We start from the raw sequence: 23,630 nt of genomic DNA on the forward strand, positions 1-23,630 counted from the left end.
GTGTAACGGTTGGTTGGCTTGTGTACACACACACACACACACACACAGGCTGAGCAAATGTGAGCGGCCCGACTTTCACTAAGTCAAATGACATCTGTAAACAGAGATCAGAAAAAGAGCATCAATTCATGTGGGACTGCTTTTATATTGACTTTATTCAACTGGCTTTGGGTCGCCAGGCAACAAACACAAACAGTCTCTCTCTGTCCCACTTCCCAACTGTCCTCTGGCATTAACACGAGTCTTTCTCTTTCATTAAGGACTGAACAGGGTTACCTATGATAATTATTACATTGCTCATTAGAGGAGCGTATGCTTGGCTTTACAGTGTTACACCGGGAGAGCACAGAGACTGCACAGAGACCGCACAGAGACCGCACAGAGACCGCACAGAGAACGCACAGAGACCGCACAGAGACTGCAGACATCACACACCTCAGGCCTGTTACAGACGAGCTAGAATGACAACACGGCTAAACACCCCAAAACAGGGAAACAGATCCCAATCAAAGGTGTTATCACGTGCTCCACCAAGGCTGTTATTTATCTTAGAACTTGTCCTTGTGGTAAAAAATGATGTGGGTAAAACAAAGCGCGAATTAAAAGTACGTATCGCGGAGCATCGGAGCACCATGAGGTGCAAAAAGTGGACTTACCCGGTTGCGGCCCACTTTTTGGAAGTGAACCACTCTATTTCATCTCTACGTTATATTGGCATTGAACATGTCACCCTCCCTAGGAGAGGGGAACCTCATCTCTACGTTATATTGGCATCGAACATGTCATCCTCCCTAGGAGAGGGGGTGACCTCGACAATTTATTGTTGAAACGAGAGGCTGCCTGGATCTTTAATTGAAAGACCCTTGCTCCCATTCGGTCTCAACGTGGACTTTGATCTGATACCATTCTTGTGATTATTGTGATTTTGCTATTGTAAATGTTTGTAGGCTTACGTAGCCAAATTGTATCTATGATCGTACGCTATCCATATAGGTTTTTTTGTATGTTATTTTAATATGAGAATTAACCAATGATATCAGGCCACATCCGCCAATGATTACAGACACCTGTGTTCCTTTTGACACTATATAAATGAGTCATCCCGCAAACGTTGGACATAAATCTTTTTGCATCTGAGCTCCTAGAGTGTGTGGCTCTGCTTTATTTTTTTTAAGTGTTCCCCTCCGCTAGCCAGCACCTCGCCGAAATAGGTGTGCGTTTCTTTCACCTCTAGATTAACACGTCTAATGATACCACTGCCCTTTTAGTCTGTCTATCAACCTCTCTCTCCTTCTCGTCCTCCTCTTCTCTCTCTCTCTCGTTCGTTCTTTCTCTCTCTCTCGCTCTCTCTCTCTCTCTCTCTCTCTCTCTCTCTCTCTCTCTTCTCTCTCTCTCTCTCTCTCTCTCTTTCTCTCTCTCTCTTTCTCTCTCTCTCTCTCTGTCTCTTTCTCTCTCTCTCTTTCTCTCTCTCTCTCTCTCTCTCTCTCTCTCGCTCTGTCTTTCTCTCTCTCTCTGTCTCTCTCTCTCTGTGTCTTTCTTTCTTTCTCTCTCTCTCTCTCTCTCTCTCTCTCTCTCTCTCTCTCTGTGTGTCTCTCTCTGTGTGTCTCTCTCTCTCTCTAACCATGTTTTGAGGCTATATAGTGTTTGTTTACGAACTTTGTAAAACAAGCTCATATTTTGGGTTCTGATGATGGTTGGGAGCGTGTGTGTGAGGGTGGAGGGAGTGTGTGTGTGAGGGTGGAGGGAGTGTGTGTGTGAGGGTGGAGGGAGTGTGTGTGTGAGGGTGGAGGGAGTGTGTGTGTGAGGGTGGAGGGAGCGTGTGTGTGAGGGGTGGAGGGAGCGTGTGTGTGAGGGTGGAGGGAGCGTGTATGTGAGGGTGGAGGGAGCGTGTATGTGAGGGTGGAGGGAGCGTGTGTGTGAGGGTGGAGGGAGCGTGTATGTGAGGGTGGAGGGAGCGTGTGTGAGGGTGGAGGGAGCGTGTGTGAGGGGGTGGGAGCGTGTGTGTGAGGGTGGAGGGAGCGTGTGTGGGTGGAGGGAGCGTGTGTGTGAGGGTGGAGGGAGCGTGTGTGTGAGGGGGTGGGAGCGTGTGTGAGGGTGGAGGGAGCGTGTGGGTGGAGGGAGCGTGTGTGTGAGGGTGGAGGGAGCGTGTGTGTGAGGGTGGAGGGAGCGTGTGTGTGAGGGTGGAGGGAGCGTGTGTGTGAGGGTGGAGGGAGCGTGTGTGTGAGGGGTGGAGGGAGCGTGTGTGGGGTGGAGGGAGCGTGTGTGTGAGGGTGGAGGGAGCGTGTGTGTGAGGGGTGGAGGGAGCGTGTGTGTGAGGGGTGGAGGGAGCGTGTATGTGAGGGTGGAGGGAGCGTGTGTGTGAGGGTGGAGGGAGCGTGTATGTGAGGGTGGAGGGAGCGTGTGTGTGAGGGTGGAGGGAGCGTGTATGTGAGGGTGGAGGGAGCGTGTATGTGAGGGTGGAGGGAGCGTGTATGTGAGGGTGGAGGGAGCGTGTGTGTGAGGGTGGAGGGAGCGTGTATGTGAGGGTGGAGGGAGCGTGTGTGTGAGGGGGGTGGGGGTATGTGTGTGTGTCTCTCTGCAGGCAGGAATTGTTGTTTTTATTTGTAGTTGAGGTCACCCTAAGTGTTTTGGGAAAAGGGGATGCGTCTGGCTGGTTGTTTTTGGCGGTGTGTGAATGGATGTGTTTGTTTGTGATGTTTGCTGAATTGTATACTACTTACTACTTATTCATGCAGAAGCAAAGTGGAGGTCAAACGTGTCTATTTGTGAGAGTGTGTGTGTTCTGTAGTAGGGAGCGTGTGTTCACCATGTTCTCTGTGCTCTCTGCTCTCCTCAGGGGAATTTAAGAGGCGCTGACATGCCTCCTGTGTTTGTGTGGGTCTACTTGGGGGCCGGGTTTTGATTGCACCAGGCAGGAAGGGCCTTTGCCCCCACTCCATGCCCAGAGAGGGGAGCCTTGGGCTGGGTGTGGGGAGAGCTGCTCCTCCCTCCTCCTCCTCCTCCTCCAGGGTGGTAGTATTTCAGGCTCACTGGACAGCAGAGACAGGCTCGTAAGTAGAGGTTTAATTTCTGAGCCGCTATGCCGGGTGAGCCCGGGTCATTCAGCGAGAGATCAGCTCCGTGATTGATGATTCCCCCAGTGCCAGGGGGAGAGGGGGGCGAGGGGGCATGGCACAAAGAGGAAGCAGGGTACGTGTCAAGGCTGGCACTGCCCGTTCTCCCCGTGGGTTTCCCCTGCCACCCTCTGCCCCTCTCAGCCAGCGTTCATCCCTCTCTACACAGCAGACGCTACAGCCACACACGCTGCATAGGGCTGCAGTAAGAACATTCTCAGGCCTCTCCCACCTAATACCTCACACTGAAACATATACCTTTGGTCCTTGTGGGCCACCACCCAGTAGGCTATTTTCAGGGGCCACAGATTGTGTTAGAGCTGCCCTCTAACATTCAGCTGTTGGAGGTGTTCAGTGTTCAGGCATCCCCCACTTGTCTTAATGCTCCTATTCTTGTTACAAGGTCATGTTAGCAGGAATAGATGGTGTGGGAAAGACTACTGTACCATGTGCTTATGAATGAATAATGTATAGCTTTTTGAAGTCATTTTTTTCAATGAGCTGGAGTGAGGGATGCTTGGTAGTTTGGCAGACGGGGGGGTTGGGTCGTGTGGTATAAGGACCACAGAGATTTCTTTATTGGCTGCCTCGACTGGGCAATGCTCAAAGCTTTTTGAGAAAACATCTGATGGAGCCTTTGAGTGCTCCCAGATTGGCAATGTGAATAGCAGCTTTCATACCTCCTCTAGTGTGTGTGTGTGTGTGTGTGTGTGTGTGTGTGTGTGTGTGTGTGTGTGTGTGTGTGTGTGTGTGTGTGTGTGTGTGTGTGTGTGTGAAAGAGCGGGGGAGGGGGAGGTGTGTGTGTTTTAGAGTTTTAACTGCGTGTGTGTCTCCAAGGTTTGGGTGTGTGTGTGAGTGGTGTGTGAGTGGTGTGTGTGTGTGTGTGTGTGTGTGTGTGTGTGTGTGTGTGTGTGTGTGTGTGTGTGTGTGTGTGTGTGTGTGTGTGTGTGTGTGTGTGTGTGTGTGTGTGTGTGTGTGTGAGCGGGGAGGGGAGGTGTGTATGTTTTAGAGGTTTAACTGTGTGTGTTTCTCCAAGGTTTGGGTGTGTGTGTGAGTGGTGTGTGTGTGTGTGTGTGTGTGTGAGTGGTGTGTGTATCCAGTACGTAAATAAATCTGCGCGTAGGCAAAAGGCTTTCAGGGGGCTTTTCACATGTTGACGTCTCAATCTATCACAGGGATTCTATAGAGCTGCCTTTTCATGTATTTATGGCAGGAGAGAGTAGGAGGGGAGGGAATAAACAAACACAGGACTTTTCTCTCTCAGTGTGGATCTACTTTGAAGGAGAGACCCCCCCCCCCCACGTGTACCGTAAGTGTTGAGACGTGTTCAGGCAGTCTTTTTAAATCACATAGCACTCATCTGTCTGGAAATGTACTTTTTCTGTTAGGTTTTTATGATGTAATTGTTCACTAGAGCCAAAAGGGTTCGCACACATTTCATAAGACAGTTTGTGTTCTGTTTTTGTAACTATTGGTCTTACAAATACCGAAGACTTCATTCATACAGGGCCAGATGTACCAATGCGGACTACCTGTGCTATTTTTAACAGGGAACAGATTACATAACAACTATGCAAAAAAGGTGTCCCACTGGGCACAGTCAATTCAACGTCTAGTTTTGATTTACATTTGGTTGAGTTGTCAAGTAAAGTGAATTCAATGTGTAATCAACCAACATTTTTACCCTGCCATTGGATTTAGGTTAAAAGGTAAAAGAATGGTTGAAAAAAAAAATACGAAATTCCCTTACGTTGATTACTTTTTGCAAATCAGTCAGTTTTCCACATTGATTCAATGTCATCACATTACATTTTTGGGTTGAAATGAATAGGTCATCACATTTCATTTTGGGGTTGAAATTACTTAGAGACAACGTTGATTCAACCATTCTTTGCACAGTGGGGACCTTATTTGCTCCTATCTCATTCCTTAGCATAGAGTGGACAGACAGTGCTACAGAGTTAGACAGACTACAGACAGACCCACTGTTAGAGCCTTTGTTATAGCAGGCTAACACAGCAAGCAGGCGTGTAGTCACTCTGAGTGAAGCAGCTTGACTGATAGATAGCACAGCACGCTCCTCAGAGAATCAGAGAGTAGCCCTCTGTCTCCCCCCAGTGGTGCCATACTGAACTGCATGGCCTCCTATGTAGTTATACAATCTATGATTAGTATGGGATTGGGTAGTCCATAGGTAGTGAGTGTTCTTGTGGGTGTGTATGGGTGTCTGTGTGTATAGTATGTCATTGTGTGTATGTGCGAGTGTGTTTTCATGTGTTTCATGTACGTGTTCATGTGTTTGCACACGTGGGTGTGTTGTTTGTCCACGTGTACAGTGTCTGTGTGTGAGTTTAACAGGGGGGGCTTCGCACAGAGGCACCTCCGGAGGACAGGTGATGTCGTATCGTGATGGCACACGTCCGTGCTCTAACACAACGTTATACCACTGGGATACTGGGCACCTCAGACTCACAGAGCACTGCCTCTCTAATCCACTGGCCCTGATCCTTTACCACTGACCTCTTACCCCCGCTGGTCTGTTCTCGATACCTTCTCTCTCATCCTCTCTTCTGTGTCTCATCTCTATCCCTTTTCTATCTCCTCTCCTCTCTTTCCACGTTTCTGTTCTCTCTCATCGCTGTCCTCTTCTCTCCCCTCTTCACTCTCTCCTCTTCCCTGCAACTCTTCACCGTGTCATTGCAGTAAATGAGAACGTGTTCTCCGTCAAGTTACCTAGTCAAAACAAAGGCTAACGGCATAATAAATAACAAATCCTTCTCTCCTCTCTCAGGAATGAAGCGTCCGTTCAGCCCACCCTCTGTGTTAGAGATGGAGGAGGACAGGAGCGGGTTAGGAGTGGGGATGGGGTTGTCTGTGGACAGCGAGGTGTGCTGTGACACCCAGGAGGAGGGTGTAGTCCTGGGGGAGCAGCCAGGTCCAGTTGGGGGCGCCCTGCCCTCCTCTGACCATAGCAGGCCCAAGAGGGAGAGGAAGCAGCGCAGTTACACACTGTGTGACGTGTGTAACATCCAGCTCAACTCCCCAGCCCAGGCCCAGATACACTACAACGGCAAGTCTCACCAGAAGAGACTCAAACAGATAAGCAACGGGAAGATCCAGCACGGCAACACAGGTAGGACATCCCACCCACTTTCTGCACTATTCTGCAGCTGTACCCTACTCTACCCCTACACTGTTCGAAAAAAAGTTTTCAAAAGGGTTCTGCGGCTGTCCCCATTGGATAACTCTTTTCAGTTCCAGGTAGAACCTTTGTGGTTCCAGGTAGAACTCTTTTGGGTTCCATGTGGAAAGGGGTTCTACACGGAACCCAAAATGGTTCTACATGGAACCAAAAGGGTTCTACCTGGAACCAGAAGAGGTTCTTCAAAGGGTTCTCCTATGGGCACTGCCGAAGAACCATTTTTGTATTCAAGATAGAAAACTTTTTTCTAAGAGTGTACAGTACCCTACTCTACTATAACACTCTGAGGCTGCTCACCTCTGTACCCCCTTACCAGCTGAGGAGAGAAATGATAGTGTGCACACTTTAGACAAAGTGTGAATATGAGTTCTACCCCCCAATAGCACATCAAGCTGCATTATATAACCTAGTAAGGTGCATCGGTACTGTGTTCTACCTATTTCATCATACTTTCAGTACATTTCTAAGTGGACGCTGTGATAATGAGCATGACAAGTGAACATGGAGAGCTGCTACAGATGTAGGATCTTAATTTGATCGCCCTGTTGCAGGAGAACTTTCCTGCAATGCAGGAATTGTATTTCAGGTTTAAAAAGGTTTCTGAAGTTTGTAATTCCCACATTGAAATTTCAGACATGACTTTCCTTCTTTTTTTTATATATCAACCCCTACAAAAATGTTGATTAATTATAATCCACACATTCATTCACATTTCCTGTTGCTGCAGGATCATTTTCCTGCTGTAGCAAACTGGCTCAACCTGTATAGCTGCGTTGTGCCATGGCTCTCAGTACAGGAGTACTAGTGTGGTTTAGAAGTGTGTATGGAAGTGTGTATAGTGTAGAAGTGTGCATGGTGCTATATAGTCTTCCCTAGCCTGAGGCTGGACACAGAGGGAGGAGAACAAAGCTGAGTTAAGTCATTAATTGGCTGACTAATTAATTGCTGGTTATTTTAGATGGTTCTGGTTCTTGCTCGCTCCAGGGTAGCTACAGCAGTGGAGGAGCAGGTTTTCCCCGTAGATTTGAACACATAGTGAAACTGGCTCCATGTTCAGAGGTTATCTCTTTCTGTCTCCCACTCTCTCTTTACTTGTAACCGTCCTACGCAGCTCGAAAACACTCTCACCAACCTGGAGAATCTGCTCTCAAACACTCATCACTCACTCTTGAATACTCTATCTCTATTTCTCTCTCTCTCTCTCTCTCTCACACACACACACACACACACACACACACACACACACACACACACACACACACACACACACACACACACATGCACACACACACATCTCTGCATGAAAACTAGTCTGACCCACTTCAGGTGCAGAAATCTCATACAAATAGCACATAATTACATAGCAACGGAGAGCACGGCAACGCTTGCCATGGCCACAGATTATTTGGCCCTGATTGGCTGCTGGCAGGCTGCTGGCAGGCTGCTGAAGGCATGGTGGTGCAGTGTGTTTCTACTCCAACCCTGTAGGGGGCAGCAGTGGGGCCAGACCGCTCTTGAGATTGCCTGGGGAACCATGGTACATCTGACTCAGCACTACAGGAAGGTACACAAACAGTCAATAGTCACCCACTTAGGTCGTTCAGATAACTGGCTTTGGCAGTTAGTATACACCTGTGATGGCTGTGTGTAAACACAGTGTAACAGCAGTAATCTGGAAAGCAGAGAGATCACGATACACCCATACAAACATACCACCACTCCTCCTCTCTTCTCCCTTCCCCTCTCACCCTCCCTCTCTCCTCTCCCCCTCTCTCTCTCTCTCTCTCACCCTCCACCTTCCCTCTCTCCCTCTCCCTCTCTGTAGTCACACGAGGAATAGTCGGCTTAGTAATGCAGCCATGCTGCCTGCAGGTGTGTTGCTCATGTGGACGTCCTTCTTTTCTTTCCCAACCGTCCTCCTTTCCCTTTCCTGATTGCTTCATTGCTTCAGTGAGCCAGCACGCAGAGCCCAGCCCAGTCCAGTGCCTTGTGGCCAGTCAGTCTTTAAGAAGGATGGGCAGAATGAGGCCTGACGTGGCCACTGACCGTCACTGTCTAAGACCTGGGTCAGCTAGGGCAACACACACACACACACACACACACACACACACACACACACACACACACACACACACACACACACACACACACACACACACACACACACACACACACACACACACACACACACGCAGGCTTTGTCCCCAGCACCCTGGCACAGCTCCGGCAGCGGAGAGAGATGGGGTGAGAGAGAGAGAGAAGGGGAGGGAGTGTGTGAGTGTGTGTGGTGTACGGTGCAGATTCCCTCTGACACACAGTCACAATCATGCAGCCTTATCTGTGCTCACCTTCTGCTGACTCCCACAGGCCCACGGCCTCAGCTCACACACACACACACACACACACACACACTGCAAACATGTGTGGATGTTTGCAATTTGTGTGGATGTTGAAGGGTGTGTGATGTGTGTTTACAGTATGTAAATGTATATTCTTGTGTGTTTTTGTGTGTTTGTTTATGTGTGTGTGTGTGTGTGTGTGTGTGTGTGTGTGTGTGTGTGTGTGTGCCTCCGAAAGAATCCTCTCCATGTCAGCTTGTGTTACCCTTCCTCTCTGCTTCACTGAACTGACAGAGGGTCCAGGCTTTTCTGCTCTCTCTCTCTCTCTCTCTCTCTCTCTCTCTCTCTCTCTCTCTCTCTCTCTCTCTCGTTCTCTCTCACACACACAATCTCTCTCTCTCTCTCTCTCTCTCTCGTTCTCTCTCACACACACACACACAATCTCTCTCTCTCTCTCTCTCTCTCTCTCTCTCTCTCTCTCTCTCTCTCTCTCTCTAAACCCCATCACAGGGTGATGGGCAACCACAGTGAATCTAAAAAGGTTTTAATTTCAGTTTCAGCTGTATAAGATGATATAACTTTACTTACCGCATTCAGGTATAATGCATTGTTAGTTGTTATAAGCATGTATAAGCCCCTACTGTGTCTTCTAAATCAACTGAAATGTGTTATTTCTTTCTGTGTTATTTTGCTTTACATATTCTAAATGGCTACTATACTTTTTACGTTCCGTGGTCATTTCGTGGTCATTTCCAAACCTCTTCAAGCTACTCCTATAACAAAATAACAACTGAGATGCACATGATGCGAAAACAAAGTATTATTTATTAGAAAATATGATATTGTATTATTTGGAATGCAGATGAACAATGTCCTGTATGGGCATGTTATTCAGTGTTTCCCCTTGTTGGACCGACGGCGGCGGCGGGCTCTCTTCTTAGTTGAACCACGGGGGGTCACCCACACGGGAGCGGTTTGAGCATCTTTACAGCCTTCTGTCTCCCTCTCAGCTCCTCTCTCCTTGTGTTCATCTCCATGGAGCTCTAATGCAACCATTATCTATGGAAATAAAATAAACCTAGTCTTATTAGGAAAACAAATACTTATTTTCATTCATGCTCCAAGGTAAAATGTATTGATAACAGACACACAGACACCCATTCTTAAGTATTTATAGTGGCATGTACATTAAGTAAAATGTCAGCAGTATATATAACTGCACTGGTAAATGTCACTATTTGGACCTAGTCTAATGTTGTTCCTAAAGCCTTTCTCAGACCCCCTCATACCCCTAATCTTTCCTTCACATCACATTACCTGCAGTAGTCCACTGACACTGAAGGTGAGCAGTAGGCCCATGCCGTACAACCAGCAGCAAAGAGCCAGAAACATGCAGCCTGCAGCCTCTATCCTCCTCTCTTCTGCCCCATTAATCACTTCCGCCATCTTCTTCCACACAAGCTCGCTCGCTCCCGCTCTCTCCCTACTCCTGAGCTCAGCTACTCGGGTGCGAGGCGTTCTGAGGCTGGCTGTAGAATCACTGGCTGTCTGGCGCAAAGCACTAATGTCTCTGTATTTCTGGTCAATACTGTTTCTGGTCTGGGTGGTGGTGGCCTTGTCCGAGCCACAATGACCCACAGGGCAGGAGCCTATCTCCTGTTTCTGTAGCATGAGGCAGCTTGATGTATCCCCCCTGGATAGGACACAAGTCTGTCGCAGGGCCTTAACCCCAATCCATCTCCTTAATGTGTGCCAAGCGGAGAGGCATCGATGCCCATTTTCAGAGTCTTTGGTAGGACTCGACCGCGGATAAACCACCTGACCTTCCAATCTCAGGGCGGACACTCTAACCACAAGGCCACTGAGTCGGTTAGTGTTGTTTGTAGCTACCCGGGTAGCAGTGGGTTCCAAGCTGACCATAACACAAGCCTCTCCGGGGCACTTGTACAAACTGTGTCCAGTGGTCTCGCTGGTGTTCTGTTTGGTCCAGGGTTGTTGATGGAAGTTGATGGTGCTGGTGTTCAGTTCGATGTGAGGCATGCTGGCCCACTGCCTAATGCCGATGGGGGGCATCAGGGCGTCCCGAAAAGCCTTGCCGTCCAGATGTTGTAATGCCAAGATTACATGCACCAACAAATGAATACTGATAGAGTACAAAGCCATCTCTAAATCAATAAACTGGCTGAGCAAATTCAAAAAGCAACCACTCTCTACAGAGATAGGCGAGTTGTGGTGTTCAGAATGTTTGATTGGACTGTTGTGCCATAGGGTTCTATGATGTCACAGAGGGCATCCAACATGTTACCTAGGTTGAAGATAACTAGCATGTCACCCCACCCTCCTTTATGACATCATTGCGATATAGATGCGGTAAAAAGGTAAATCGAACTCAACCAATCAAAGGAATGGTAGAGCATGGCGCTTGCAACGCCAGGGATATGGGTTCGATTCCTACGGGGGACCAGTACAGGGGGAAAAACTATGGAAATGTATGCACTCACTACTGCAAGTTGCTCTCGCTAAGAGTGTCTGCTACATGACTATAATTTATTGTTTATATGTGTTTTTCACACTGTGTTGAGGTACAAATCTGAGTATAATGCTTGTATGGACATGTCATCGTTCCCAATCAACTGCATTACAGTTAAAAACGACTGAGTACCATCAGTGATTTTTGTATGCTAGTTATGCTAACCATCTTACACGAAAGGGAGTTAGCATTAAACAGTCACTTCTTCTAAACCTAAAAAGGGACAGCTTCTACTTGGTATGCAGCAAAAACAGCCAAATATATCCAAATCGGACTTAATTAAGTAACTACATTGTGGGTCTGTTACAATACATAAATCATGACGAGTTTGAGGAATATCCACTTTGTTAGATCGGATGTGTTGAATGGGCCCAATCTGATCAATGCAGCGTCTGCGTTCTATTTACTGCATCTATGCTCAAGTTGAAAACCATAGAATTCATTTAATATGTACTGTAATATGTTGAAAACTCTGGTGTTTCTCATCCTAAAGCTTGTTCTCCAGATTCTTTTTCAATGTTTTAAACACTTTTATCTCCAAAACTAGTTTTGTATTGGCTCTCTCTTGTCTCTCTGCAGCAGATATATAGTGAGCAATATGTTTGGAACATCGAATTGCAATACAATTGCAGTATTGAATTGCAAATGCATATAGAATCGCAATACATATCGTAAGTCCTTGGCAATTCCCAGACCTACTGTTCACCACTGCCCCATAAAGTACCAGCCACCATGGTCTCTATTCGTCTATTGAGGGAGCCAGACCATAATCCCCTCTAATTAGGATCAGCATGGCCATCGCCCCGCTCAAGGACGGCAGCACCAGCCAGCCAGCGCCTCCCAAAATATTTTCAAAGCCAATTAAAAGGGGCAGGGGGTGTCGGAGGCATACCGTTCCCTTGACGTAGAGTCTGCCGGGGCGGGACAGGTCCACGAACTCGTGGGTGAGATGCATGGTGGGATAGATCATCCTCCTCTTTATTTGGGGTGAGGCAGGGAGGGAGGAGGGGGACAGTGGCTTGGTCTGTTTTGACCTAATGTCACTAGAGGGTGTGGCTTTATCTGATTTGACCTGATGTCACTAGAGGGTGTGGCTGCTCAGACCACAGTAAAGGCTGTGTCTGTGTCTGAGTTACTATTGGTTATTTTCTGCTTGGCATCTCTTTTCACATCTTCGAGCTTTGAGAAAACGTGCTATTGTGGTGTGTGTGTGTGTGTGTGTGTGTGTGTGTGTGTGTGTGTGTGTGTGTGTGTGTGTGTGTGTGTGTGTGTGTGTGTGTGTGTGTGTGTGTGTGTGTGTGTGTGTGTGTGTGTGTGTGTGTGTGACTGAGAGAGAGACTGCCTCTACCTCTTTCATGATTCTGATCTTGCTCCTATCTCCACGGCCTAGGATAAAGCTTGTTGTTGTGATGTGTCTGTGTGCGTGTGTGAGTCAGTGTGTGTCTCTTCATGGTCTCTGTCTGTCTGTCTGTCTGTCTGTCTGTCTGTCTGTCTGTCTGTCTGTCTGTCTGTCTGTCTGTCTGTCTGTCTGTCTGTCTGTCTGTCTGTCTGTCTGTCTGTCTGTCTGTCTGTCTGTCTGTCTGTCTGTCTCGCTCTGTTTTAATAAAGTGTGAGGGATTGGATTAAAGGCTGGGATTTTCTGCATGAATGCATTTGCACATCTGCGTTTTATTTTTGTGCCGCCTTGCCATTTTCCCATTTTATTTCTTCCCTGTGGAGGGAAATGACTTACCTCGCTCACTGTGCCTTTGGACATGTCTGTGTCATAGTGTGTGTGTGTGTGTGTGTGTGTGTGTGTGTGTGTGTGTGTGTGTGTGTGTGTGTGTGTGTGTGTGTGTGTGTGTGTGTGGACGTTTGTGCATGTGTCATGTTGTTTGCCTGGGTATCACTACATGTGGCTAGTCAGTCCCTGATTGGTCCATCTGAAGTGTCTGTCAATCTGTCAGCTGCATAATATATCCCTATGCTGCCTGTAGAAGACTCCAGTGAAAGACTATCTCTAATATAATCTCTAATACAGAAACCTTCCCTGTCTCCTCATAGCATATGCAAACACTTTGGCTGTGTAGTCGTTTAGCTGTGCACTCTGTCTCTGCCCCCCTCGCCCTGGGGTTTGGTCCTTCGTGTCCCACCGGTTTAGACTCTGGGAAAAGGTTGTGTTCCGGATCGGCACGCAGGGCCCAGTGGAGCGGGAAAAGTCTGGAGCAGGGAGACCGTAGGGAGAGGAGAAGGAATAGACCACCAAACGTCTGTCTGTCTTTACTGTTTACCCATGTCTGTCTGTCTGTCTTTACTGTTTAGCACTGCCTGTCTGTGTCTGTCTATACTGTTTACCCATGTCTGTCTGTTTGTCTGTCTGTGTGTGTGTCTGTCTTTGTTGTTTACCAATGTCTGTCTGTCTGTGTGTCTGTCTTTGTTGTTTACCAATGTCTGTCTGTTTGTCTGTCTGTGTGTGTGTCTGTCTTTGTTGTTTACCAATGTCTGTCTGTGTGTGTGTCTGTCTTTGTTGTTTACCAATGTCTGTCTGTCTGTGTGTCTGTCTTTGTTGTTTACCAATGTCTGTCTGTCTGTCTGTCTGTCTGTCTGTCTGTCTGTCTGTCTGTCTGTCTGTCTGTCTGTCTGTCTGTCTGTCTGTCTGTCTGTCTGTCTGTCTGTCTGTCTGTCTGTCTGTCTGTCTGTCTGTCTGTCTGTCTGTCTGTCTGTCTGTCTGTCTGTCCTGTGGAGACTAGGCTGTACTCACTATCTGTTTTCATCTAGTATAAATATCCAAAGCATATCCAAGGGTTTTGTTGTCACACAGCGCTCTGTCAAATTAATAGAACATTCTGCCACTTTCTTAAATGACACATTTAATATCAATCCCTGCATTTCCTTAGTTCCCTTTTTAATGCATTTTCTCGCTTGTCAAACTGACCTCATGCAGTAGTGTTCAACCATAGAATGACAGATCTTTGTGTTCAACATCCTGCTACATTCTCTGTTTGGAATGGATGTCTAGTCATCATAACAGCCTTGTCTGTTTGGTTGCACCCCGCTACTGGAGTCCATTGGGAGATGTCCAGCCCTCCACCCCCTCCACCCCAGGCCCTTGGTGAGAAAGCCCAAAGAAACGCTGTGTTTCTGGGCAGTGTTTCTGGGCACAGGCTGTGTTTCTGGGCACAGCCTCACTTCCCCCTCTCTCCCTGCAGCTTATTATCCATACTCCAGGCCCCATAATTAGTTTTTTCACCTTTATTTAACCAGATAAGTCAATCGAGAACCAATTCTCATTTACAATAACGACCTGGCCAAGAGGCATAACATTGTAACAGTGAACAGGACAACACAACAAATAAATAGGACACACTAGACAGAGGAAATGTACAAATTCGTCAAATATACAACAATTAGAAATTCACAGTGGGTTTGAGTAGAAAAATTCAAGGAGTAAGAATATTTTAAAGATAATACACAACGCAGAGGTCAATAGAGTAACGGTCAATGGAAATAGTGTTTTTTTCTGTAATATCATTGGGTCAGAGACATGGGAGGAATTTCAGTCCAGGACTCAGAGCTACATGGCAAGTTCTCATTGGTCCAAATTGTTTATACATTGAACCTGAAATAGGATGAGCGGCCTTTCAGGTTATGTCGACGTAGGACTCGTTTTACTGTGGATATAGATACTTTTGTACATGTTTCCTCCAGCATCTTCACAAGGTCCTTTGCTGTTGTTCTGGGATTGATTTGCAGTTTTCACACCAAAGTACATTAATCTCTAGGAGACAGAACGCTTCTCCTTCCTGAGCAGTATTACATTTATATTTTAGTCATTTAGCAGACACTCTTATCTTACCCTGGTGTTGCAAGCACCATGCTCTACCAACTGAGCTACAGGGGTGTATGATCGCTGTGTGGTCCCATGGTGTTTATACCTGTTTATACTTGCGTCTTATTGTTTGTACAGATGAACGTGGTACCTTCAGGCATTTGGAAATTGCTCCTAAGGATGAACCAGACTTGTGGAGGTCTACAATTGTTTTTCGGAGGTCTTGGCTGATTTCTTTTGATTTTCCCATGATATCAAGCAAAGAGGCACTGAGTTTGAAGGTAGGCCTTGAAATACATCCACAGGTACACCTCCAATTGACTCAAATGATGTCAATTAGCCTATCAGAAGCTTCTAAAGCCATGACATCATTTTCTGGAATTGTCCAAGCTGTTTAAATGCACAGTCAATTTAGTGTATGTAAACTTCTGACCCACTGGAATTGTGATACAGTGAATTATGTGAAGTGAAATAATCTGTCTGTAAACATTTGTTGGAAAAATTACTTGTGTCATACACAAAGTAGATGTCCTAACTGACTTGCCAAAACTATAGTTTGTTAACAAGAAATTTGTGGAGTGGTTGAAAAATGAGTTTTAATGACTCCAACCTAAGTGTATGTAAACTTCCGACTTCAGCTGTACCTCTCAGCATAACACTTCCTCTTTGAATACATTTTCCTCCCCTTGATTTGCTTTGGGGTTTGTGTTATCGAAGAGTAACATCAACTGCTAACAGAGGCAACACAACAGACTTAATGATGAGCAGGTACATTGATCAGATAGCAGCCCAGGTCATATGTTTTTGAAGGAGTGTGGTGGGATGAATGTGTCAACTAAGAAGACCCAGATTACACCAGAGTGGCTTATTACCTCTGATAGAGGGATAGTAGAGGAGGTGGGAGAGGGAGATAGAGGATGATAAAGGGGGGAAGGAGTAAAGGAAAGACAGGGAGGCAAATGGATGAGGAAGGGTGAACACAACAAAAAGCCAAATTGAGAGGGAGGGGAGAGAGGTGGTGAGAGGGGAATAAGAGAAAGAGGACTGATTGAGCGAGCGAGGGAAAGGGAGAGATAGAGAGAGAGAGAGAGAGAGAGAGAGAGAGAGAGAGAGAGAGAGAGAGAGAGAGAGAGAGAGAAACACTGTCATTTACCCAGTGAAGATGGGCTGCCCAGTAATGGACACATGATATATGGCCATTGTAAGTTTGTACTAGCCCAAAGTTCACACACACTTACCCTCCGTCACATCTGACCTGTGATTTTACTAGTGCCTTTGACTCATTCCTGGTTCCCTGTGTGTGTTTTGCTCCCTGGGGACTCATAATGAGACAGCGCAGGATGAACAGAGGTACGGTATAGAGGTGTGGAGGAGGAAGAGAGGAGAGATTGAGGTGAAAGAGAGAGAGAACATTTGAAATGTCTATATTATTTTTTTTTAAATGTGCGAGTGTAATGTTTACTAATGCTTCTCATGTTTATTTAACTTTGGTTTATTGTGTATTCAATTTGCTTTGTCAATGTAAACATATGTTTCCCATGCCAATAAAGCCCTTTGAATAGAAAACATTGAATTGAGAGATAGAGAGAGAGATGGAGACGGGGAGACTAGGCCTCATAGACAGACAGAGAGGGACTGCCATGTATAGCACAAAACAAACCATGAAATAGATATCTCATCTTACTGGCGATTAGGCAAGATGACAGTGTTTCTCTGTCAGCGGATTCTGTGGATGAACACACACAGCTCTGTTTGTGACTCTCTTTAATTGAACCACATGGTCACGCTCGTCACACACATGCAGACAGATCTGGTTAGCCTGGGTACCAGACTTTTTAGCTAGCATTCCACTCCTTTGTCATATGCCAAAGATGCTAGTGGAATGTTTGTTAAAAAGACTGGTACCCAGGCTAAGATCTGGTGACTTTGACTCCTAACTGGTCTGAGTGAGCTCAGCCTCCCACCACGTTACTTCACTGTTCCTCCACTTAAAAAGACAACTTTCTTCTCCTCCAGACTAGTACACGGCACAGCCTCTTAGAGAGCTAGAGGCAACTCGCCGGTGATTTTCATTGTTATTCATGCATTAATTTATTCGCTCATGGCAGACGTGAAACAGGGCTGTAATATGCAGATGCCGGTTTGTTTCTCGATGGGAATTTTCTGCTCCACTGCCCCTGTAGCTGCCACTAATAATAAAGTGAGGCAAGATGGAGAGAAAAGGAGGAAGGAGGAGGGAGGGAGGGGATGCTTCTCAGGATGCCTCCTGAGCCACCACACGTATGCACACACACAGCTCGTCTCTCGGATAGACAGTGACCAGGTGCGATCGTCCTTGCAGAGGTGACCTTGACCTTGTCACAAAGACCAGGAGTCTAGCTCTCCTCTCTTCTCCTCTCCTCTCTTCTCCTCTCCTCACCTCTCCTCTCCTCTCCTCTCCTCTCCTCTCCTCTCCTCTCCTCTCTTCTCCTAAACTCTCTTCTCCTCTCATCTTCTCTCTTCTCTTCTCACCTCACCTCACCTCACCTCTCCTCTCCTCTCCTCTCCTCTCCTCTCCTCTCCTCTCCTCTCCTCTCCTCTCCTCTCCTCTCCTCTCCTCTTCTCTTCTCTTCTCTTCTCTTCTCTTCTCTTCTCTTCTCTTCTCTTCTCTTCTCTTCTCTTCTCTTCTCTTCTCTTCTCCTCTCCTCTCCTCTCCTCTCCTCTCCTCTCCTCTCCTCTCCTCTCCTCTCCTCTCCTCTCCTCTCCTCTCCTCTCTCATATTAATGAATGGAATGCAGTAAATGGAACGGTATCAAACACATGGAAACGTGTGTTTGATGTTGTTCCATTAATTGCTAGTCATTATGAGCATGTCCACTGATTCAAAGTGATACCAGCCACCACTTCCTGCCTCTGTCTTCCTCTACCTCCCCAGTGAATTTATATGAGATTAAAAAAAAACCTACTGACTGGAAGAGACTGACTGACACACACACACACACACACACACACACACACACACACACACACACACACACACACACACACACACACACACACACACACACTGTCTGTCAGGATAGAGAAACACACCAGTCACATACTGTAGGACTTATTACTTCATAGGGAGGTGAATATTGTCAAACCTATACAGTTGCATCAAAGTCTGAAGTGGATAAAAAGACCTTGAAGAGAGATATAATGATGAAGATATAAGTCATACTATACCAAGCTGTCTCCTTCCTCTAGTACAGTAACTAAAGCTTTCAGTGGATTAAAGTGTTCTATTCTGTTCTATTTGAATTTCAACACACTCAATCGCAATGCAAACCGGAACACACTGTCTGGTTTCTTTTTGCGTCCCTACAACAGCAGTTATACACACACGCACCACAGACACACACACATACACACACAAACACACTCCCCAACACACACACACCTCCTCACACAGTACAGTGCACGTCAAGACATTGTGTCCTCAACCACAAAAACACATGGGCTGCATCCCAAATGACACCCTATTCCCTATTTAGGCCACTACTTTTGAACAGGGCCCATAGGGTTCTGGTTGAAAGTAGTGCACTATATAGGGAATAGGGTGCCATTTTGGGGCTCAACCATGGTTCACTGGGACCTAAGGCATGCCATGCACCCAGGCCTGAGTCCAAACTCTGAGTGTGTCCAATCAGCCAAGGCTTTACTAGAGGCCAAATCTGTAGCGTATAATTGGGTTTTAATCAGCTTTCTCATTCAGGCGAGCGCTAAAGATTAGGGCAGCACGGGCTCCGCTCAAAATAAGCATTCATGAAGGCGTGTGAAAGCCTCTGACCCATCGCAACGAATCATACAGACCCACAGACAGGAGGCCGCAGACTCTTCCTCAACCTCTTCCTCTCTCCTTCTCTCCACTTTCTCTCCCTCATGTTTCTCCAACCCTCTCCTCGCTCCTCCCCTCCATCTCTCCCTTTTCTTTGCTCTCTCTCTCTCTTCCTCTCGCTCGTTCTCTCCATCTTTCACTCATGGGGATCCACACAAGTCAGGCCTGGCAGGAAAAGAGCCCTTCTTAAGGACACATACCACCCCTAGACAAAGATATACACACATACCACCCCTACACAAAGATACACACACATGCCACCCCTACACAAAGATACACACACATACCACACCTAGACAAAGATATACACACACATACCACCCCTAGACAAAGATATACACACACATACCACCCCTAGACAAAGATATACACACACGTACCACCCCTACACAAAGATACACACACATACCACCCCTAGACAAAGATATACACACACATACCACCCCTAGACAAAGATATAAACACACATACCACCCCTAGACAAAGATATACACACACATACCACCCCTAGACAAAGATATACACACACATACCACCCCTAGACAAAGATATACACACACATACCACCCCTACACAAAGATACACACACATACCACCCCTAGACAAAGATATACACACATACCACCCCTAGACAAAGATACACACACATACCACCCCTAGACAAAGATACACACACATACCACGCCTACACAAAGATACACACACATACCACCCCTACACAAAGATACACACACATACCACGCCTACACAAAGATACACACACATACCACCCCTACACAAAGATACACACACATACCACCCCTAGACAAAGATATACACACATACCACCCCTAGACAGAGATACACACACACATACCACCCCTACACAAAGATACACACACATACAGCTGGATGAAACAAGCTTGTTGGTACAGCACACAAAATGACCTTCCTCCCTCCTCATCATCAGATTTGTCAGGAAGGCGGGATTTGGCTTATCCAACATGGCCTGTTTAAGTGGGTTCCTTATTAAAAAGCTGCTTGGTTTTGAGAGCGGAGCGTTTAGATGAGTTAGTCGTTCCTAATCCTGTCTGTTGCTGCCTCTCTCTGGGGTGAGCCACACTCTTTATGTCGTTAATGAAGTGCAGTGAGATGAAAACCTTTATAATGGGATTTAGTTAGAACTGGGGACAGCTTCCAGAGAGACGGAGAAAATATCTTATCATCGTCATACACAGCGCCATCACCATAGTTAACATCACAATCATAATAACCATCGTCATCATCATGTTTCTCTTCTCTTTCTCTCGCACTTCTACTCAGTGTTGAGGCATGTCCTGTTCTCTCTGGCTTCTGTTATCACTGTTAGATAGACTGGGTACAGTGTGTGTGTGTGTGTGTGTGTGTGTGTGTGTGTACAGTATGTGTGTGTGTGTGTGTATTTGTGTGTGTGTGTGTGTGTGTGTGTGTGTTTGTTTGTGTGCAGATACAACCAGGCTCTCTATGCCCTTCATCAGGACATTAGTCATGTGTATAATAGGAGAGAAGTCATGATGATGCTGACCGGTGGAGAGATGCAACGCTCCCCTTGGTGGTCCAGAACCAGCCACCCAGCACGCCAAACCAGAGAGTCCATCTCTGCACCACAGAAAACCAGCCACCCAGCACGCCAAACCAGAGAGTCCATCTCTGCACCACAGAAGACCAGCCACCCAGCACGCCAAACCAGAGAGTCCATCTCTGCACCACAGAAAACCAGCCACCCAGCACGCCAAACCAGAGAGTCCATCTCTGCACCACAGAAGACCAGCCACCCAGCACGCCAAACCAGAGAGTCCATCTCTGCACCACAGAAACACGACAGTAATGTCTCTTGTCAGAATCCTCGTGCTCAACCTAGAAACACCAACACCTCATTTGCATTTCTTTTTTAGTTATTTAGCAGATGCTCTAATCCACAGTTCTAATATTAGGTATACTATACACTGCAACAGAAACCTCTAAGAAAAATATGCATATACTGTATACAGTACATACGGTCCACATTTACATGTAGTAGACCCAGTAGACCCAGTATGGATACCCAGAGTGGTGGCTAGTAGACCCAGTAAGGATATCCAGAGTGGTGTTTAGTAGACCCAGTATGGATATCCAGAGTGGTGGCTAGTAGACCCAGTATGGATATCCAGAGTGGTGGCTAGTAGACCCAGTATGGATGTCCAGAGTGGTGGCTAGTAGACCCAGTAGACCCAGTATGGATATCCAGAGTGGTGGCTAGTAGACCCAGTATGGATATCCAGAGTGGTGGCTAGTAGACCCAGTATGGATGACCAGTATGGATACCCAGAGTGGTGGCTAGTAGACCCAGTATGGATGACCAGTATGGATGACCAGTATGGATGTCCAGAGTGGTGGCTAGTAGACCCAGTATGGATGACCAGTATGGATATCCAGAGGGGTGGCTAGTGACCCATTATGGATGACCAGTATGGATGACCAGTATGGATGTCCAGAGTGGTGGCTAGTAGACCAGTATGGATATCCAGAGTGGTGGCTATTAGACCCAGTATGGATATCCAGAGTGGTGGCTAGTAGACCCAGTATGGATGTCCAGAGTGGTGGCTAGTAGACCCAGTAGACCCAGTATGGATATCCAGAGTGGTGGCTAGTAGACCCAGTATGGATACCCAGAGAGGTGGCTAGTAGACCCAGTAAGGATATCCAGAGTGGTGGCTAGTAGACCCAGTATGGATATCCAGAGTGGTGGCTAGTAGACCCAGTATAGATACCCAGAGTGGTGTTTAGTAGACCCAGTATGGATATCCAGAGTGGTGGCTAGTAGACCCAGTAAGGATATCCTGAGTGGTGGCTAGTAGACCCAGTATGGATATCCAGAGTGGTGGCTAGTAGACCCAGTATGGATATCCAGACTGGTGGCTAGTAGACCCAGTATGGATATCTAGAGTGGTGGCTAGTCGACCCAGTATGGATGTCCAGAGTGGTGGCTAGTAGACCCAGTAGACCCAGTATGGATACCCAGAGTGGTGGCTAGTAGACCCAGTAGACCCAGTAAGGATATCCAGAGTGGTGTTTAGTAGACCCAGTATGGATGACCAGTATGGATACCCAGAGTGGTGGCTAGTAGACCCAGTATGGATGACCAGTATGGATACCCAGAGTGGTGACTGGTAGACCCAGTATGGATGACCAGTTTGGATACCCAGAGTGGTGGCTAGTAGACCCAGTATGGATGACCAGTATGGATACCCAGAGTGGTGGCTAGTAGACCCAGTATGGATGACCAGTATGGATGACCAGTATGGATGTCCAGAGTGGTGGCTAGTAGACCCAGTATGGATGACCAGTTTGGATACCCAGAGTGGTGGCTAGTAGACCCAGTATGGATGACCAGTATGGATACCCAGAGTGGTGGCTAGTAGACCCAGTATGGATGACCAGTATGGATATCCAGAGGGATGACTAGTAGACCCATTATGGATGACCAGTATGGATGACCAGTATGGATGTCCAGAGTGGTGGCTAGTAGACCCAGTATGGATGACCAGTATGGATATCCAGAGTGGTGGCTAGTAGACATAGTATGGATGACCAGTATGGATATCCAGAGGGATGACTAGTAGACCCATTATGGATGACCAGTATGGATGACCAGTATGGATGTCCAGAGTGGTGGCTAGTAGACCCAGTAGACCCAGTATGGATACCCAGAGTGGTGGCTAGTAGACCCAGTAGACCCAGTAAGGATATCCAGAGTGGTGTTTAGTAGACCCAGTATGGATGACCAGTATGGATACCCAGAGTGGTGGCTAGTAGACCCAGTATGGACGACCAGTATGGATACCCAGAGTGGTGACTGGTAGACCCAGTATGGATGACCAGTTTGGATACCCAGAGTGGTGGCTAGTAGACCCAGTATGGATGACCAGTATGGATACCCAGAGTGGTGGCTAGTAGACCCAGTATGGATGACCAGTATGGATGACCAGTATGGATGTCCAGAGTGGTGGCTAGTAGACCCAGTATGGATGACCAGTTTGGATACCCAGAGTGGTGGCTAGTAGACCCAGTATGGATGACCAGTATGGATACCCAGAGTGGTGGCTAGTAGACCCAGTATGGATGACCAGTATGGATATCCAGAGGGATGACTAGTAGACCCATTATGGATGACCAGTATGGATGACCAGTATGGATGTCCAGAGTGGTGGCTAGTAGACCCAGTATGGATGACCAGTATGGATATCCAGAGTGGTGGCTAGTAGACATAGTATGGATGACCAGTATGGATATCCAGAGGGATGACTAGTAGACCCATTATGGATGACCAGTATGGATGACCAGTATGGATGTCCAGAGTGGTGGCTAGTAGACCCAGTATGGATGACCAGTATGGATATCCAGAGGGGTGGCTAGTGACCCATTATGGATGACCAGTATGGATGACCAGTATGGATGTCCAGAGTGGTGGCTAGTAGACCAGTATGGATATCCAGAGTGGTGGCTAGTAGACCCAGTATGGATGTCCAGAGTGGTGGCTAGTAGACCAGTATGGATATCCAGAGTGGTGGCTAGTAGACCCAGTATGGATACCCAAAGTGGTGGCTAGTAGACCCAGTATGGATACCCAGAGTGGTGGCTAGTAGACCAATTATGGATGACCAGTATGATTGTCCAGAGTGGTGGCTAGTAGACCCAGTATGGATGACCAGTATGGTTGTCCAGAGTGGTGGCTAGTAGACCCCAGTATGGATGACCAGTATGGTTGTCCAGAGTGGTGGC

At 47.0% G+C, this 23,630-nt stretch overlaps 2 protein-coding genes across 3 annotated transcripts in view; one reads left to right on the plus strand and one right to left on the minus strand.

Moving 5' to 3' along the window:
* Positions 1-23,630, plus strand: part of LOC106607288 (zinc finger protein 385C) — a 183,047-nt gene that overhangs the window by 74,885 nt on the left and 84,532 nt on the right. For both annotated transcript variants that reach the window (XM_014204102.2, XM_014204101.2), the window contains exon 2: positions 5,905-6,246. In XM_014204102.2, coding sequence (XP_014059577.1) covers positions 5,905-6,246 — 342 coding nt within the window. The remainder of the gene's footprint in view (positions 1-5,904; positions 6,247-23,630) is intronic.
* LOC106607289 (uncharacterized) lies at positions 9,467-11,093 on the minus strand. The gene is made up of 2 exons (XM_014204105.2): positions 9,972-11,093; positions 9,467-9,713 (listed from the first exon to the last, which is right to left on the minus strand). The coding sequence occupies exons 1-2, from the start codon at positions 10,815-10,817 to the stop codon at positions 9,546-9,548; spliced, it is 1,014 nt and encodes a 337-aa protein (XP_014059580.2). The 5' UTR covers positions 10,818-11,093; the 3' UTR covers positions 9,467-9,545.

This window comes from Salmo salar, chromosome ssa06 (assembly GCF_905237065.1).
Source record: "Salmo salar chromosome ssa06, Ssal_v3.1, whole genome shotgun sequence".
Taxonomy (NCBI): domain Eukaryota; kingdom Metazoa; phylum Chordata; class Actinopteri; order Salmoniformes; family Salmonidae; genus Salmo; species Salmo salar.

Bases quoted from the DNA above. Each gene is read 5' to 3' on its own strand.
- LOC106607289 (XM_014204105.2), bottom strand. From the start codon at position 10,817: ATGGCTTTGTACTCTATCAGTATTCATTTGTTGGTGCATGTAATCTTG. The intron at 9,714-9,971 runs GTAATGTGATGT...TTATTTCCATAG, and splicing joins GTGTCAGTGGACTACTGCAG to ATAATGGTTGCATTAGAGCT.